The sequence below is a fragment of the Giraffa tippelskirchi genome, chromosome 6, assembly GCF_054371585.1.
Source record: "Giraffa tippelskirchi isolate mGirTip1 chromosome 6, T2T-mGirTip1v1.2.pri, whole genome shotgun sequence".
NCBI lineage: Eukaryota > Metazoa > Chordata > Mammalia > Artiodactyla > Giraffidae > Giraffa > Giraffa tippelskirchi.
In genome coordinates this window covers 142,770,305-142,787,915 of record NC_137280.1, presented here as the reverse complement: position 1 = coordinate 142,787,915, position 17,611 = coordinate 142,770,305, and the positions used below count along the sequence as shown (strand labels likewise).

Here is a 17,611-nt window from a genome sequence, read left to right as displayed (position 1 = left end):
TTTGTCATCTCTGACAGTATCTTTTAGTAGTATTAACTATACTAGTTAGAAGACTAATATAATACTGTAGAAAGTTTGGGAAAGAGGAAAAAAGATCATAATTTCAGTGCCATAAGGATCAGTAAATCCAGTTCTGGGTCTTTCCAGGGTGCTGAACTAGCATCATTACTGCCTTCTTCCTTCGAGATGAAATGCAGAGGAAATTTAGAGGGAAAGGAGCAAGACTGAGAAGCCCTGTGTGTGGGTGTGGAGTGGTAATTTTGGATGGGTGTCACTGTTACTCTTGTATATAGCAGCATTATTAGCCTGAGGCAAGTCAGGCTCTTGGCTGTGAGAGGATGAGATGGGAATGAACAGTTGGGTTCTGTTCTTTCCCACCAGTTAAATGGCAGTACTTTTTTTTTTTTTTTTAAACAAATGAAATGGAAAAGTTGTCAGAAAAATATAACTTACCAGAGCTGACTCAAGAATTGAAAAGCTTGGCTAGTTCTGTAACTGTTACAGAAATGGAAACAAAAGGTAAACATCCTGACCCAGGTGGCGTTACAGATGAGGCAAGTGCTACCAGACATCCAAGGAGCAGATATCCATGCTTTAAACACAGACTTCCAAATCATAGAAAGAACCTTTCCCCCAGCCCTTCCCCTTCTTTGAAGCCAGTATAAATCCATATTGAAATCAAAACAGACAACTCGAGAAAGATAAAGTTTATTTCACTCACAGTAGGAGATACTATGAAGTTTTTAGAATAATTGACTCAGGTACAGACAACTTGACCGATGGAATGGAGCACCCAAGCAAGTGCATATATGTATGGATGGACCTTTGGTGCATGACAGAAGGGGCATGTCAGGTGATGGGGGCAGGTGGTCATCAAATGTAGCTGGAAAAAAATGATTTCTATTTGGAAGAGGATGGAATTAGATTCCTGTCTCATAGCCGTAAACAAAAGAATCAGCTCCAAAATTGTAGAGGCTTAAATGTCAAAATAAAAACTTAAATCTGTATAGAGTAGTATATTTTAGACCTTCAAGTAGGAAAAAAATTTGTTAAACTGATGGAGCTGGTTGTGAAAAGACCGACTAAGAATGATTATGAAAGAAAAGTGATAAAACTAATTAAAATTAATAACATTTTCTAAACCTAACGGTAACTTAAATTAGACATGATAGTTACAAACCTGGAGAAGATATTTATAGTATTCACATTTGCCCAAGAATTAGTATCTAGAATATATAAACAGCTCAGATCAGTGAGTGAAGTGGCTAAAATACATCATCAGGCTTTTAGTGAAAGAGCAAACAATGAATATGAAGAGAGGTTCAATGTCTTTAGTGGTCAAAGAAATGTGAAGCAAGACCTCTCTGAGTTACTGTTTTGAATCCATGGAAGTGGCAATGAATAAAACAATAGAAAGGAAAAAAGAAAGGGAGAGGGGCTTCCCTGGTGGTCCAGTGTTTAAGACTCTGTGCTACCAATGCATGAAGCCTGGGTTCAGTCCCTGGTGAGGGAACTAGATCCCATATGCTGCAACAAAGACACAGAGCAGCCAAATAAATAGATAAACTTTGTTAAAAAATTAAAAAGAAAAGGGGAGAGAGAGAGAAGAATGTCAGCTGATACCTAAGGTAGAAGAAAACATAGGTCCCAGGATATGGTAGGTTTCTGGTGGGAATGTAAATTAGTGTAATCACTTTGGAAAACTAGCATTTTCTCCTATGTACATACTCAAGACATTGTTGCACATGTTCAGGAGCGACATGTAGAAGAATGTTCATAGCACAATTTCACAATAGCAAAAACCTGGGAGCAAATCATACACTAATCAGACAGGAAAGGAGGTGAATCAATGTGATAATAGCCACAGTGGAATGTTAAAAGCATTAGTGACACATTAAATACTATGAATGATTCATAGCAGTATATAAAGTAAATCAAGAAAGATGACAATGTAGAATGTCATTTTTATGTTAGAAACAGAATTTTAAAATACATTCTTTAGGAATACATGTGGATGAAGCAGCACTATAGAAAAGGAAGCAATCAAGTGAGTGAAGAGCACAGGATTCATGACATGGTTTCATTGGATTCAGTGGTTTCATGGGGAGGCAGGTCCTGGAGTAGGCCAGCTGCCTCATGCTTAGAGTAGATTGTGGTCCAGGCCCTCTCTTTTTTACTGAGAGATGGGTTCATGAATGCTTGTTAGAGTTTCAGTTCAGTTCAGCCACTCAGTTGTGTCCGACTTCTTGCGACCCCATGGACTGCAGCATGCCAGGCTTCCCTGTCCATCACCAACTTCCAGAGCTTGCTCAAACTCATGTCCGTTGAGTCGGTAATGCCATCCAACCATCTCATCCTCTGTTGTCCCCTTCTCCTCCTGCCCTCAATCTTTCCCAGCATCAGGGTCTTTTCCAATGAGTCAGTTCTTCACATCAGGTGGCCAAAGTATTGGAGTTTCAGCTTCAGCATCAGTCCTTCAGGTATAAATCCTTCACATGTAAATACTTAGGGTGTAAATGCCTTTTAAAGTTTAGGTATTTAAAATTGCTGATTGGATTATTATTAATAACTAATGAAAAGAGGGGCTTGCACAGACCAATAAAGATAGTGCATTCTGAATCAAAGATTATGATTAATTCAGTTAACTGCACTGGGGATTAAAAAAGGAAATGAAGAATGTTCTAATTCTCCAAGTTAGAAGAACAATTAAAAGGTAATACCGAAACACTGTTTGTCTCTGTTACAAAGGAGGTAATTATTAGGGGGACATCCTCACATGTCTTTGGCGTTGCTTGGACTAGAGGTAATTTCCAGTGTTTAACTTAAAAAGGTGCCTCAGATAGTTTTAGCTATAGATATAATTGTTACTTTTATCTGTAAATTTGATTACAGTTGTTAGCATGGAATTTTACAACTATAGTCTCTTGTATTCAAATTATATAGCAAATTTTTAAATGATCAACATTTCATGAAATGGATTGAGGTGAATTAAAAAAATTTTTTTTCACTGTATAGCACTTAACTTGTTAATGGAATGAATTTCCAGTATCACTTTCTGCTATACTTTTTATTTTTAATTTTAAATTAGATTTTTGTTTAATTTTAACTAAAATAAGGATATATATGTATGTAATGTTTGTGTGTATATAAAACAAATTAGACATAAGGTTAAAACTGTTGGCATAGTTATTTACTTTTCTGTGTACATGTATAAATATATGTAAATATATACCTACATTATGTAAATGGATCATAGCTAGCTTGATTTTGAAAAATACACTTAAAAGTTTTCAGGCAAACTGCCCTATTATAGCTATTGTTACAATAATTCCTATCTGTCTGCTTTTTTTAAAAAAAAAATAAAAGTTTGGAATCTCAAAGCAGAGCTACAGTGGCAGTTTAAGTTTGTCCCTTAACGTCTCATAAGAAAACTGACAGGAAAAGCTTTAAAACACTTTCCAAAGTACCTAGCTTTAATTTTAACCATAATGATAATTTACTTTCTTCTAATGAGAATTGCGGATTGTGGACAGTCCCAGACACTGCAGCATTTTCCTTTGTGTGGTTTCTTCCCCCCGCCCGTGTTATAGTAGAGTTAAAGGCAGGGAGGGTGCTTTATGCTACTTCTCTGTCTCCTTTGCAGTACTTCGAATGGATTTGAGAACATATCACACATGCTGATATTTAGTTAAAACAGCATAATTTTGTTGTAGCCACAAACTTTAAACTACTTTGGTTGAAATTTACGATTTCTTATAATATTTTTAAATAATCTGTGTGTTTTATAGGAAATCATTAAATGATTTAAGTCTCAGCGTTCCGTTTACATGGATTATAACTGAGTTTTGTTTTTAAGAGAGGGGACAGCTGTTTGGGGCTCATGCTGATTTCTAGATTTGTGATCCTTATGTTATAAAATTACTCCAGCTTTGGCTTTTATTTGCCCAGTAAGTGGAATTACCTAGCATCTTTTTAAATCCCTTGTTGGAGTAATAAGTCATTTCATCATCAAATGGCTTATAAATTGAATATATTGGGTTGGCCAAAGAGTTGGTGTTCCAATTTTTCCATAATGGCATGGAAAAACTGGACTGAACTTTTTGGCCAACCCAATGTAAAGTAAGCAATAAATTTGTAGGAGGTTAAAATCATACCTTTCTTTTTTTTTTTTTTTTTGCATAAAAAGAGTTTTTCAAAGTTCTGCTTAAGGCAGTTGTTGTGGGAGGGTTGTGTCATTTTTCTTTTAGAAATTGATATACAATCTGTATTAAATTTGGAATATATTTAAGGAATTATCTATTAGAATGTTACAGTGTGTGAAGATGTAAACAAAAGAAAAGATAATATTCCTTTTTTTGTGGTAACCAGGGGGCTCCTGCTGTGTATTCCACTATTGATAGTAAGGAGGGTTCAAATAGAACCAAAAGCTGAAATCTAAGGAATCTCGTAATATGTTGTGTGTGTTAAAAGCATAACATTATGTGTGTAACTATTCTTGTGTGTAATAATTATGGTTAGCTTTTGTCTTGCTTACATCATAGGGCTTTGCACTTGAGTGGATAGATGGGTAGGTAAGAAAAGGAGGTAATAGATGGAAAATAATTTGAAAATTTTCAAGCAGAAATAATTTTCTAGTTTTATTTGGCACTTACTTCAAACATGCCTTTGTGCTCAGGAGCTGGAATTATCATATTTTTCAAGCAGTTTAAATTTGGGCAGTAAGACTTTTTTTTTTTTAATGTGTGTACATATATAAAAATATGTTTACTTAAATAATATAAAGTAAAAATATAAATAAACGTTTAGATGTATATTATATATAATAAATGTTTTATATATAAATATATATTGAAAGAAACAGTGCTTCAGTTCATTGTATGATTGTTTGGTACAGATGTTAAGAATTCTTAGAAGGTAGGTAATTCCTGGGGAAAAAATTACATTACCTGTATAAATACATTTGTTTAGCTTGAACTAGTTGAATGGGTTTAGAAAATGAGAGTGGGATGGAGACATTTCTGGTGGGATGTTTAAGACTGCTTGTGTTTTTCTGGGAAGACAATTAGCCATCGTTGCTTATAGTGAAGGACAGATGTTGATGAGTTTGAGCCAAAAAAATGGGAGTGGAGGCCCTCAGATTCGAGGCTAGGAAGTGTAGAGAAGGTATTGACAGTATTATGCTAGTTGAGCTTTAGGACGATTAATCTATTCAGAAATAGGGGCCAGAAGGGAGGAGGATCAGCTACTAGGTCTTAGATTTCCATGGTTCCTAGTTTTTCCTCATCCTCAGCACATGTGAGGGGTAATACGCCGGCTCATCGAGGGCCATTCCTTTCAGTAACACTGAAGGGCCTTGTTCCTTTCAGTAACACTGCACTTGCGGCCACACAGATGGCCACAGAGCTTTTCATCAAGGGTGGTGCGGGCGAGGATAGGACGTCATGACGTAACAAAGCAAATTACTGTCAAACTTGTTAAGGTTTAATGCTGTGAAAGCCTGAAATTGCTTTGTAATTGCTATGAAATTGCTAGGAGTGGGAGTGAGATTGAAAGCCAACTATTGAGGAAAAAAAAAAAAGAATTGGTAGTACTTGGCAATTGAGTGAGTGCCCCAGGTTAAGGGAAAAGAAATCAGTCATGTCCTTTGAAGTACGATGCCTTGGACGTGACTTGCCCTGAAATCTAGCCCTGTGACTGGCATGAAGAAGGGTGTGTGGTAAAATGTTGTGAAATTGAAGCATGGCACAAGACCTATGGGTTGTCCTGCTAGGTGACAGACACGTTAAAAGAATACTTTTCTTTCTTTAGGAGTTTATGGAAACACTTCCGTGCTGTGAGCCTTTGTTTATTTTTACTGGTATTCCCTGCTTATATGGCTTACATGATTTGCCAGTTTTTCCACATGGATTTTTGGCTTCTTATCATTATTTCTAGCAGCATTCTCACCTCTCTTCAGGTAAGTCCAGGATTAATGAACTTTGTATAATAAATAACTTCCTTATTTTTCCTTCCAGAAAGGAAATTACAAACTTTTTCAAGATTAACAATTATAAGTGGCTTTTTTAAGGTGATTCCTTCCCATGCACTTTACTAGAGGTTATTGAAGTACTAGGCCAGTCTATGTCACTGTATTTTTTTAATCAAATTAAACTTTGCAATATCTCTTTTTCAAAATGGTATGGCATAGAACTGTCATGAAAACCTTAAATAGATAAGTAACTACAAAATATTAAAAGATTTTAGTGCTTGTTTGGAACACATTTTTAAGTAAATGCCTATTTGAAAATATCCATAATTTAATAATGTATATAAATGCATGATATCTGTGTATTACACAGATATGATATACACAGACATGATACACAGACATATACTTTACACACACATATACACACAAACTAAGCTTATTGTAACTTGCAAGTGGAGCTTGGTTGCCTAATCAGTAAAAAATAAGAATGTAGCACTGGTGATACAGATTAGTCATTGTTCCTTGTAGAAGTAAAGGGTTCTTTGAAAGTTGAGGAACAGGTGTGAATAACAGAATTAGGAAAATTCAGATAAAATTTTGGGGGCTTGGGGGGGCAGGGGAAAAGATAAGTCAGAGAAGACTGATTACTAATCAGAATCACTTTAGGAAAGTTAACTCAGGGTCCTTTTCCGTATCAAAGATCTGCATTACTGAGATCACCCACATTTTAATTACACCACTGTCTCCTCTGCATATTAAATCTAGCATCCTAAAGGTATTAGTAATATGTTACTGTTTAAAGTCTGTGAAAAACTTTTCATAGTGATTACATGCATACCTATTTTTTTTTTCAGGTTCTGGGAACACTTTTTATTTATGTCTTATTTATGGTCGAGGAATTCAGAAAAGAGCCAGTAGAAAACATGGACGACGTCATCTACTATGTGAATGGCACTTACCGCCTGCTGGAGTTTCTCGTGGCCCTATGTGTGGTGGCCTATGGCGTCTCAGAGACAATCTTTGGAGAATGGACAGTGATGGGCTCAATGATCATCTTCATCCATTCCTACTATAATGTGTGGCTTCGGGCCCAGCTGGGGTGGAAGAGCTTCCTGCTCCGCAGGGATGCTGTGAATAAGATTAAATCATTACCCATTGCTACGAAGGAGCAGCTGGAGAAGCACAACGATATTTGTGCCATCTGTTATCAGGTAACTCTTGCAGTAAGAAGCCATTTGGGTAGGCCATACCATGTACCCTGTGGGACTTTAACCACATTATCCAAATTCAAGTTGAATTTCCTGGGTGAAAAATAGTGGGCCTCAGAAATTATTGAAGACCTGATAAAATATTTCCAGTTTATTTCTAAAGTAAGTTTTAAATTTAGTCCCTCAAATTCTAATTTACTGTTATTTTCAACATTATTGCTCACCCATAAATAAAGGAAAAACAGGTCAGGTGTATTTTATATTTACTCCTGAATATGTATAAGTATATATAGTATATACACACTCAAACATATATATGTACTATCAAATATATACTATCAATCAGGAGTCAGCAACTTCTGAAAAGTGGTGTGCCAAGATTCTGACTCTTTCCTTTCTGGTATTTCCAGGGTGGGGAATAAATGTTCATTCATACAATTAGTGTAGGTGGAAAGAGTAGTGCTTCTCTATAGTTGAAGGGTGTCTGAGTTGAGTGCAGCCTCTGTGTGGAAGTAGGGGCAGGAGATAACAGTAGAGGCAGCCAGTTGGTGTACATTACAGGTGGCCTTCCTGACATCTTTGGCACAAGAGCCCTCCATAGAGGATGACTGCCGTCTATCAAGAATTGAAAGATAGTATTTAAATCAGCTTGGGGATATAACAATGACATACAACAGGCCTAGACTTGAGTCAGCAGTCACCTGTGCAGGAGGGTGACAGCAGCTTCTCAAGTTAAACCGTACTGTAGGAAGTATGGGCAGAAATACTGGGTGACAACACAAGCTGTTCCTTTACAGTCACTCTTAAAAGAGTGTAGGCTGACGGAATAAAACTATAGATAGTGTCAGGGGCTTCCGTCATGGCTCAGATGGTAAATCATCCACCTGCAATGCAAGGGACCTAGGCTCGGTCCCTAGGTTGGGAAGATCCCCTGGAGAAGGGAATGGCAACCCACTCCAGTATTCTTGCCTGGAGAATGCCGTGGACAGAGGAGCCTGCTGGGCTACAGTAAATGGGGTCGCAAAGAGTCAGACACGATTGAGCGACTAATGGTGTCAGTGTACAGGGGAGGGACTTGCTCCAAGCTGCTTTATAGTGTAGATGTTATGTGCTTGTGTGTTAAGGCTGTCAGGAAAAGGAATTTTTCCCAATAGTAAAATTCAGCTGTCACTTTTTGATTGTTACTAGAGCATACTTGCGGAGAAGGCAATGGCACCCCACTCCAGTACTCTTGCCTGGAAAATCCCATGGATGAAGGAGCCTGGTGGGCTACAGTCTATGGGGTCGCTAGGAGTCGGACACGACTGAGCGATTTCACTTTCACTTTTCCCTTTCATGCACTGGAGAAGGAAATGGCAACCCACTCCAATATTCTTGCCTGGAGAATCCCGGGGACGGCGCAGCCTTGTGGGCTGCCATCTATGGGGTCGCGCAGATTCGGACACGACTGAAGCGACTTAGCAGCAGCAGCAGAGCATACTTGGGGTACTAGCAGAAGAATATTTTCCAGGTTGGTTTTGCATTTGAGGGGATTAAGGAGCAGTGTAGATTCCTCCCAGATTAACTAGCCATTGTCTTCGTTCTGGCTCCTTTGTGCTCAGTAGCCTTGTAGGACACAGGACAAAGCACAGCGGAGACAGATTTGGGGCACACCGGCTTCAGCGGCCGATGTCTAAGTATACCGTCTCTGGGACTCGAGAGTCCTCTTTTTGTGTTTCCCGTTGTCACATCACTTTTTTTGAGGTGCCTGGACTACCTGCTGATACCACACAGAAAACAAAACTCAAATCGCTTACCTTCCCAGCTGGCTGCTCTTCCTTGGATGGCTTTCTACTTAAAAGTTCACTCCTAGGTGTTCCTGGTTCTTGGCAAGGAATTTCTTCGATAGCCATAACTCCATGTTTTGAGACTTTAGACAAAATTAATGGTCAATTCACCAAATGTGTGTTGTTACAATTTAAACTTGATATCCTCAGCCTTCCCTCCCCAAATACTTCTTACACAGGGAAGGTATACTTTTATTAGTGCAAAGTATACCACTGCTTATTCCAGTGGTTATTGAACTTAAATGTGCATTAAAGTCCCACGAGTGGCCTGCTGTACCTGTGGATTTGTGAATGCCATCTTCAGATAGCCAGATCAGAAGGTCTGGGATGGCCCCAGAATGTGCATGGTTATTTAGCAAGCACTCCGGTTGTTCTGATGCATGCCGAGAAACACTGGCTTATAAACTGGGATGTACATTGTCCTTGACGAAGTTCCCACTTCCTTGCCAATACCCTGGTGTTATGTGGCTGATTTTGTCTCCTTGCCAGTAATCTCATCATGGAGTAATCTGTTGAGCTGTATAGAAGCGAAAAATGGAGAATCCCACCTTCATCAGATTTCCTGAAGTTCTAATTAGACTCGTGGAGACCCAGTAATCGTACTGCTACAGTTTTACACCTTTGTGTTCACACTAAGACAGAGCCCAGTTACATAGGTTGTTTCTTCCTCATGTTTGGTTTTTACTTCCTTTTAAAAATTGCTTAGCCAGTGGTTCTTGTATTGTTTGTATAAAGGGGTCTCTGATGGCAAGAGGATTATTACAAACATACACAGTGAGTTTTATTGTAAGATCTGTGTTACAGATTTTCTTTGGAGAATTTGTAGGAAAGAAAAGTTGGAACTAGAATGCACGCGTAGCAGCAAAGATTTTAGACAATAGACGTTCATGAGGTATCTCTTTCCCCCCTTTTTAGGACATGAAATCTGCCGTGATCACACCTTGCAGTCACTTCTTCCATGCAGGCTGTCTCAAAAAGTGGCTGTATGTCCAGGAGACCTGCCCTCTGTGCCACTGCCAGCTCAAGAACTCCTCGCAGCTGCCTGGGTTAGGCGCTGACCCGGTTCCACAGCCTCCCGCTGGAGCCGAGCAGCATGCGCTCCAGGGAGGTACTGAAGTCCCAGGCCAGGAGCGGCCTCTGGGGCCTGGGGCACAAGAAGGATCTAGGGATAAGGACGAGGGCGTTGCCAGAAGATCAGATAGCCCGGAAGGGACTTGTGATCCCAAGGAAAATCCTCCTGATGCAAAAGATGAAGCTCTTCCTGTTGAGGTCCGCCTTGAAGAGAAGCAGCAGGAATAGCACTTCACTCTCCGGAGATGAAGTTAACTCACGTGGAATCTGTGCTCAGATTTGAGGAGCGAATGTATGAGGTGATTAGGCAGGAAGCTTGACATTCCAAGGATCTAATCCAGGAAGTGCTCTCAGTGGAGACCACCTGCTTTCATCCCCTTGACACTGGGGGAGAAAGTTTGCAGTGTATGCTAATCAAAATGTGTATATCCTGTGCTGGTGTTCGGTAGAGGTTTGCCAAGAAAATTCAACCTCAGGAACTTCAGAAACAGCCCCTGATTTGTAAGGGATAAATAAAATCAGATTTGAGCATCTGAAAGGGGCTACAGGAAGGAGGATGACAAGCATGAGGACGGCACAGGAGACAGCAGGCAGAGGTGGAACTGATCCTTCACTTTCTACGGAACAGGACCGTTCTTGTTACAGAGTATGAGTGGTGACCAGCCCTTTCTCTCCACCCCCTTTCCCCTCAGTTAATTGGAACTCAGTCAGGTGATTGTCTGTACAGCACTGAAATGAAATCAAAGATGTAAAAGCATTGATTGTATTCAAAGATTGAAGCACGCTCATACTTCGTATGTGCTTTGGGGGAGGGGGTGGGTGGGCACATGGGCCTTGTGGGTGCATTCATGTAATCTGAGACTCTTGAACTTTATGATGGAGTCTTCAATATTTTGATGTATATGAAACTTTTGTTAATACACTGTATACTGTGTTGGCTGTGTGAAGTAAACTAAAACTCTCATGAACACTTTGGAGTCCATGTTCGTGTAGGAGACCAAAGTGGGAAGGGCTTTAGGGCACTGAGAAAGGCCCTGAGTGTACTTTGCAATCCTGTGTAATGTTTAATTCTTGGCAACTGAATCAAAGCAGTGTTAAATTATGGCAATATTTGCACTTGGGGAATGAGTACATAACGTATGATCACACTCTGCAAATGCCACTTTTAAAGCTGTTAATAGACTTTGCACCTTTTCTTTGACAAGGATGTGTCATATTTAAATTTTTACATTCATCATGGCTACAGGTAGAACTAGGGAGGGGGGGAATGTAATTTTTTATGGGAATTTTGATATGAAAAGAAACCAGTCATTTATTTATACAATAGGCTTGGCTCAAAAAGTGTTTTTCAACTCGGTATTCCTAATGTGGGATGTGACTTTATTTTATTTTTAGTAGCAGATTTGGGTGTAGACTGACATAGCTGAATGTCTTAATAAATCTAAATTTGAAGATAACAATGTTTTATTCCTGTGGTGATTTTTATTGTAAAGTGTCTTGCCGAAATTCTTTTCTTAGGAGGTTTTGCTTATCCAGCTGGGCTTCTGATATCTTGATCCCTGTCAGAAAATGCCCGGCAGATGGCAAAACTTTTTGACTGAAAAAGGATCAGTTCTTTGCAATCTTCTACACTGCTGGCTGGATGAGTTACAAGCAGGAATCAAGACAGGCAGGAGAAACATCAACAACCTCAGATATGCGGATGATACCACTCTCATGGCAGAAAGTGAAGAGGAACTAAAGAGCCTCTTGATGAGAGTGAAGGAGGAGAGTGAAAGAGCTGGCTTAAGACTAAATACTAAAAAACTAAGATCCTGGCGTCTACCTCCATCTTGCATGGGAAATAGAAGGGGCAAAGGTGGAAGTAGTAATAGATTTCCTCTTCTTGGGCACCCAAGTCACTGCGGATGGTGACTGCAGCCATGAAATCAGAAGTCGATTGCTTCTTGGCAGGAAGGCAATGACAAACCTAGACTGTTGAAAAGAGAGACATTACTCTGCTGACAAAGGTCTGTATAGTCAAGGCTACAGTCTTCCCAGTGGTCATGTATGGTTGTGAGAACTGGACTGTAAAGAAGGCAGAATGCCAAAGAATTGTTGCTTTCAAACTGTGGTGCTGGAGGAGACTCCTGAAGTCCTTGGACAGCAAGGAGATCAAACAAATCAATCTTCAGTTCAGTTACTCAGTTGTGTCCAACTCTGCGACTCCATGGACTGCAGCATGCTAGGCTTCCTTGTCCATCACCAACTCCCAGAGTCCACCCAAACCCATGTCCATCGAGTCGGTGATGCCATCCCACCATCTCATCCTCTGTTATCCCCTTCTCTTGCCCTCAGTCTTTCCCAGCATCAGGGTCTTTTCAGATGAGTCAGTTCTTCGCATCAGGTGGCCAAAGTATTGGAGCTTCAGCTTCAGCATCAGTCCTTCCAATGAATATTCAGGACTGATTTCTTGTAGGATTGATTGGTTTGATGATCTTGCAGTCCAAGGGCCTCTCAAGAGTCTTCTCTAACACTACAGTTCAAAAGCATCCATTCTTCCACGCTCAGCTTTCTTTATAGTCCAACTCTCACACCCATACATAAGTACTGGAAAAACCATAGCTTTGACTAGATGGACCTTTGTTGGCAAAGTAACATCTTTGCTTTTTAAAATGGTGTCTAGGTTGGTCATAGCTTTTCTTCCAAGGAGCAAGCGTCTTAATTTCATGGCTGCAGTCACCATCTTCAGTGATTTTGGAGCCCCCCAAAAATAAAATCTCCCAAATCAATCTTAAGGGAGATCAACCCTGAATATTCACTGGAAGGACTGATGATGAAGCAAGCTCTAGTATTTTGGTCATCTGGTTCAAACAGATGACTCATTGGAAAAGTCCCTGATGCTGGGAAAGATTGAGGGGAGGAGAAGAGGGCGTCAGAGGATGAGATGGCTGGACGGACATCACCGATGCAATGAACATGAACTTGGGCAAACTCCGGGAGATGGTGAGGGACAGGGAGGCCTGGCATGTTGCAGTCCATGGGGTTGCAAAGAGACAAGACTGGGCAACTGAACACCACCACCCCCAGTGGTAGCAAATCTAGCTCTGCATCAGAAGTGTCTAGGGAGCTTTTTTTTTTTTAATCTACGGAGCTTTTAAAAACATTCTGAACCCTACTTCCAAGGTGGCACTAGTGGTAAAGCTGCCTGTCATTGTAGGAGATGCCAGGGACAAGGTTTCGATCCCTGGGTTGGGAATATTCCCTGGAAGAGGACATGACAACTCACTCCAGTATTCTTGCCTGGGGAATCCCATGGACAGAGGAGTCTAGTGGGCTACGGTCCATAGGGTCGCAAAGAGTCAGACATTACTGAAGTGACTTAGCATGCATCCACAAACTCCACTTCAGGCTTACTGTGTCAACAACCTTTGGGGTACCCAAGAACATGCATTTCATAGCTTCCTGCGTGATTCTATCCAACTAGCCCTACACCAGCATGATTTTACATTTAGAAAGGAAGAGGCTAGACCAGAAGGAATTTCTCTCCAGGTGTAGCTGGAAGTTTCTCACTGTCCTCCTGGCGAGCCTGGTGAGGCAGAAAACAGAGCAGATGGCTCCCTCTGGTGGTGTAGTTAGGCTGTTGGACATAGAGGCGATCTCGAATTTAAAACGATTTCAGCCCTTGTGTTCAGTTCAGTTCAGTCGCTCAGTCTTGTCCGCCTCTTTGCGACTCCATGTACCGCAGCATGCCAGGCCTCCCTGTCCACCAATTCCCTGAGGCCACCCAAACCCATGTCCATCGAGTTGATGATGCCATCCAGCCATCTCATCCTCTGTCATCCCCTTCTGCCCTCAGTCTTTCCCAGCATCAGGGTCTTTTCCAATGAGTCAGCTCTTCGCATCAGGTGGCCAAAGTATTGGAGTTTCACCTTCAACATCAGTCCTTCCAATGAACACCCAGGGCTGATCTCCTTTAGGATGGACTGGTTGGATCTCCTTTCTGTCCAAGGGACTCTCAAGAGTCTTCTCCCACAACACAGTTCAAAAGCATCAATTCTTCGGTGCTCAGCTTTCTTTATAGATGTTAAGCTTCCTGGTGCCTTGTGGAATAATATTGCATATGAAACTAATATCATTTATGGCACAGTGAACTCGGCATCCTTTAGCATCAAAGGATGCTCTCATGTAGACATAAAGTTCTCAGATGTTTTCACCAAAATGGGGACTTCTTTGTCATCAGTTTCACAATACCATACACTTTTTAACCTCCTAAGAGGACAGAGACCCCAGCTTTACTTACCAAGTCACATGAGCCACTCAGTTCAGCAGCCTGGTGGGCAAATAACACAAATAACAATACCAACAAATAATAGCAACAAATATCAGTGCATATCCTTTGGTTTCAGTTAGGAGAGCAAGACTACATTGTAGTAAAAAAAAAAAAAAAAACAACAACAACCCTCAAGATATCAGTGCTTCAGAACAAAGTTTTAGGACAAACACTGCACAAGTGTCTGGTAGTGCATAGGTGAGGCTGCTGTGTCTGGTGCAGGCGCTCAGGTATCTAGGCTGAAGGAACCATTACTGTCTTGAACCTGCCTGATGGTGATGGCAAAGCAGAAGGCTCTGGAAGGCTGTCCATGCTGCTCCTGGCAGTGGACCCATGTCTCTTCTGCTCACCACCCCCTGGCCACAACTGTGGTCCCATCCACACAGAGACTGGAAGTTCAGTCTTCCTCCTGGGCCTGAAAAGAAGGCATCAGTTGTGCTGATGACTGCCACACCTTGGTTGAAGCAACAATTTCTTATCTACACATTATGTAAAATTTGGGAATACACCTGTGAATGGTTCAAAATACACCCGTTGAGAACCTCTCTGACTTAATTTGTTCCTTGTTCTAATATGCTGGGACAGTGGCACTGTGTGATGCCATCCATATTTCAAATTTCTATTTTCCAGTCATTTTTCAAATGTGTCTTCAGCACACAGCCAGACATTTGACATAGGAAGAAGATATATAGTTTAACCACCTAGATTGTACTACTGAGGAGAAAACCAGAAAATTAGATTCCATTTCCCTTCTATGATATTTGATCAAATTAAGTGAGAAAATGGACCTTGTCTGCTTGATTGCCATTGTTTTTTAGACAATGCATATGTCTTTCCACTCATCTGTTTTCTCTTAATGTTATCATCTTATGAACTTTGACATCAAATTTAGTACTACAGAACTGAAACTGTCATACTAGTTATCAACATATATTTCCACTTTGTGTTGCTTTTCATTTTTTTTGTGTACAACTATTGTCCTAATGGTCTAAATCATGCTATTTGCACAGTGTGTCTCTAGAGGCCTGGTTTTCCAAATCTGAACATGAGGGGCCCTGAAATCACTCATTAAGTCTTCTGTGTTTTCTCTTAAGAACATGCCCTGTTTTCATGAGCCTTTTATGTTGGAAACACTGCTTTCCCAGAAGGTTTTGACATATGTCAAATTGTGAATAGAAATGGTTAATGGAGAAGGAAAATCTTTTCAGTTTCCAGGTTTAAGTGGGAGAGCTTTTTTCTTTGCCTGTGTTAAAGGGACAAAAGCTTTACAGAGATTTAAGTATTACTAAATCATGGGCCGGGCTAGGGAGGTGGGGGGACGTTAAAGAAAGTTTTACATTCTAGTTGCTTCCTCTTTGGCTTTCATAAAAATTGAATTTTTCCAGTTTTAGAATCAGGGAAAGTTGAAAACAGGAATTAATTATAAGGTTTTGATTGTTTTTTTAAAAAATGCTGCATGATTAAAAAAACCTGTTTCCTCATTTTTTCAACACTATTTGGAAAGTAAAGCATTTAAAAAGAACAAAAATCACCCATAATCTCACTTTTGGAATTAGTGTCTTCAAAGCTGCCTTTACATTCAGTGATAGCAAAACTAGGGGCATTGACAAACACTGCCTACACAAGAGTCTCTTTCACTTCTCTTTTTGAAGTCCGATGCCTGTCATTCAGGCTTCTGAAATTAAAATACATTCCAAACAATTTTGTAATTTATCAGTTAAGGCACACCTGTTTCTCCACCTCTGAAGTAGAGAATGCCCCTTTAAAAATAGGCTTGTATTTGTAGGTAGTACTTATTTAGAAAATAATAAAAAAATACTAAGAGCAGCTTATAGAACTAGTGATTGTGGCCACTCAGAGAAGTCCTTTCTTTCCTGAGTACTCTGCAGTATGGTTGAGAATAAAGGTAGGATGTTTCCAGTGAAGACAGTAAACCCTGCTGTCAACCTCACTCCTGGCGTCCTGTTTCTCTGCCCTCTTCTCACTGACACTAAACTTTGTGTTCTTCTCCTAACCTAACTTTCATACATGTTAGCTCATTGACCCTTAATTTTTATTTCTAAATAGATATAATCAACTCCTTGCATTGCTATTGTGTTATATATTCTAAGGTAAGAGAGAATGGCCTCTGACTTGCAGGAAATAATCAACTCCTTGAATGTAGATGAAATTCTGAGTCAGTTCTAGATGGAATATTCTGTTATTTTCCAAATGACAACTTGCCAAACTGAAGCTGTCTCTCCAGTTGGCATTAAACCTACTAATTTCCTTTGATGATCTTTTATCAGCCCCCCTGGATTTAGGGAAGTGGGCAGCAGAAGCGGGGAGAGGAGCCTAGAGTAAAGACAGACGCTCTGGGCTTTAATTTTTACTCCATTTCAAGCTGTGTGATCCTTGGCCAGTCTTTGTTTTTTTCTGGTTTTCAACCTCATCTGAAAGAATCATCATTCTGCTCTTAAAATTTTGTCCATCTGTATTTTTAATCCTTACCACTGATGGAATGGTGAGCTTCATGTATTCTTTTTTAATGTGAAGTGCCAAATATTAAACTTTAAGGTTTGGTTGACCGCTGTATTCTCAGTGCCTGGCACAGGGCAAGAGCCTCGCCACACCTACTGGGTGAACAAAGGAACTTAGTATGTAGCACCTGTATAAGCCCCTTAGCTAAAAAATGGCCAATAATTCTGTTCTAGAGGCAGAGAGCATTACATTATGTGTCCGCTAGAAGTAATTTCTGCCAGATAATAATTTTTGATTAACTGAATTCAGAAATAGAACTCAGAACTTGTAAGACAGAACTTCAGATATTCAGGTGAAATCTGGGCTGATGAATTTTGCTTTTTCTGTTGTTGTTGGGCCACAATGGTGCATTTTTAGATGATGTTTTAAGAAAGCATTTGAATTATTTGCCAATCATTTAAAAATGACAAGACGATACATACAAACTCAATTTCTAGCTTCTTTTGGAAAATCAGAAGAGCTGGCCACCTGGGGTTACACATTCCCACCTGGTGGCAGTTGTCAGAAGTTGAGGTGGGTTGAGTGGGCTTTCTAATCCACCCCAGATACTCTCTCCACCACTACCTGCTCTAGAAAATTAGATTGTAATCATCAAATCCCTCTGTTCACATGAGAGATGCTGTGATGACGGGCAAGTTTGGGTTCTTCTTTAAGAAAATCACACAGTGCAAATATTCTGCATTGATCAAAGAATCGGGATAAATCT

At 40.1% G+C, this 17,611-nt stretch overlaps 1 protein-coding gene across 27 annotated transcripts in view; it reads left to right on the top strand.

The window, feature by feature from the left end:
* The window catches only part of RNF145 (ring finger protein 145), a 116,719-nt gene extending 105,189 nt beyond the window's left edge, over window positions 1-11,530 (top strand). For all 27 annotated transcript variants that reach the window (XM_081500550.1, XM_081500548.1, XM_081500551.1 and 24 more), the window contains 3 exons: window positions 5,809-5,956; window positions 6,823-7,179; window positions 9,918-11,530. In XM_081500550.1, the coding sequence (XP_081356676.1) occupies window positions 5,809-5,956; window positions 6,823-7,179; window positions 9,918-10,301 (889 nt within the window). In that variant the 3' untranslated portion in view covers window positions 10,302-11,530. The remainder of the gene's footprint in view (window positions 1-5,808; window positions 5,957-6,822; window positions 7,180-9,917) is intronic.
* The last annotated feature ends 6,081 nt before the right edge of the window (window positions 11,531-17,611 follow it).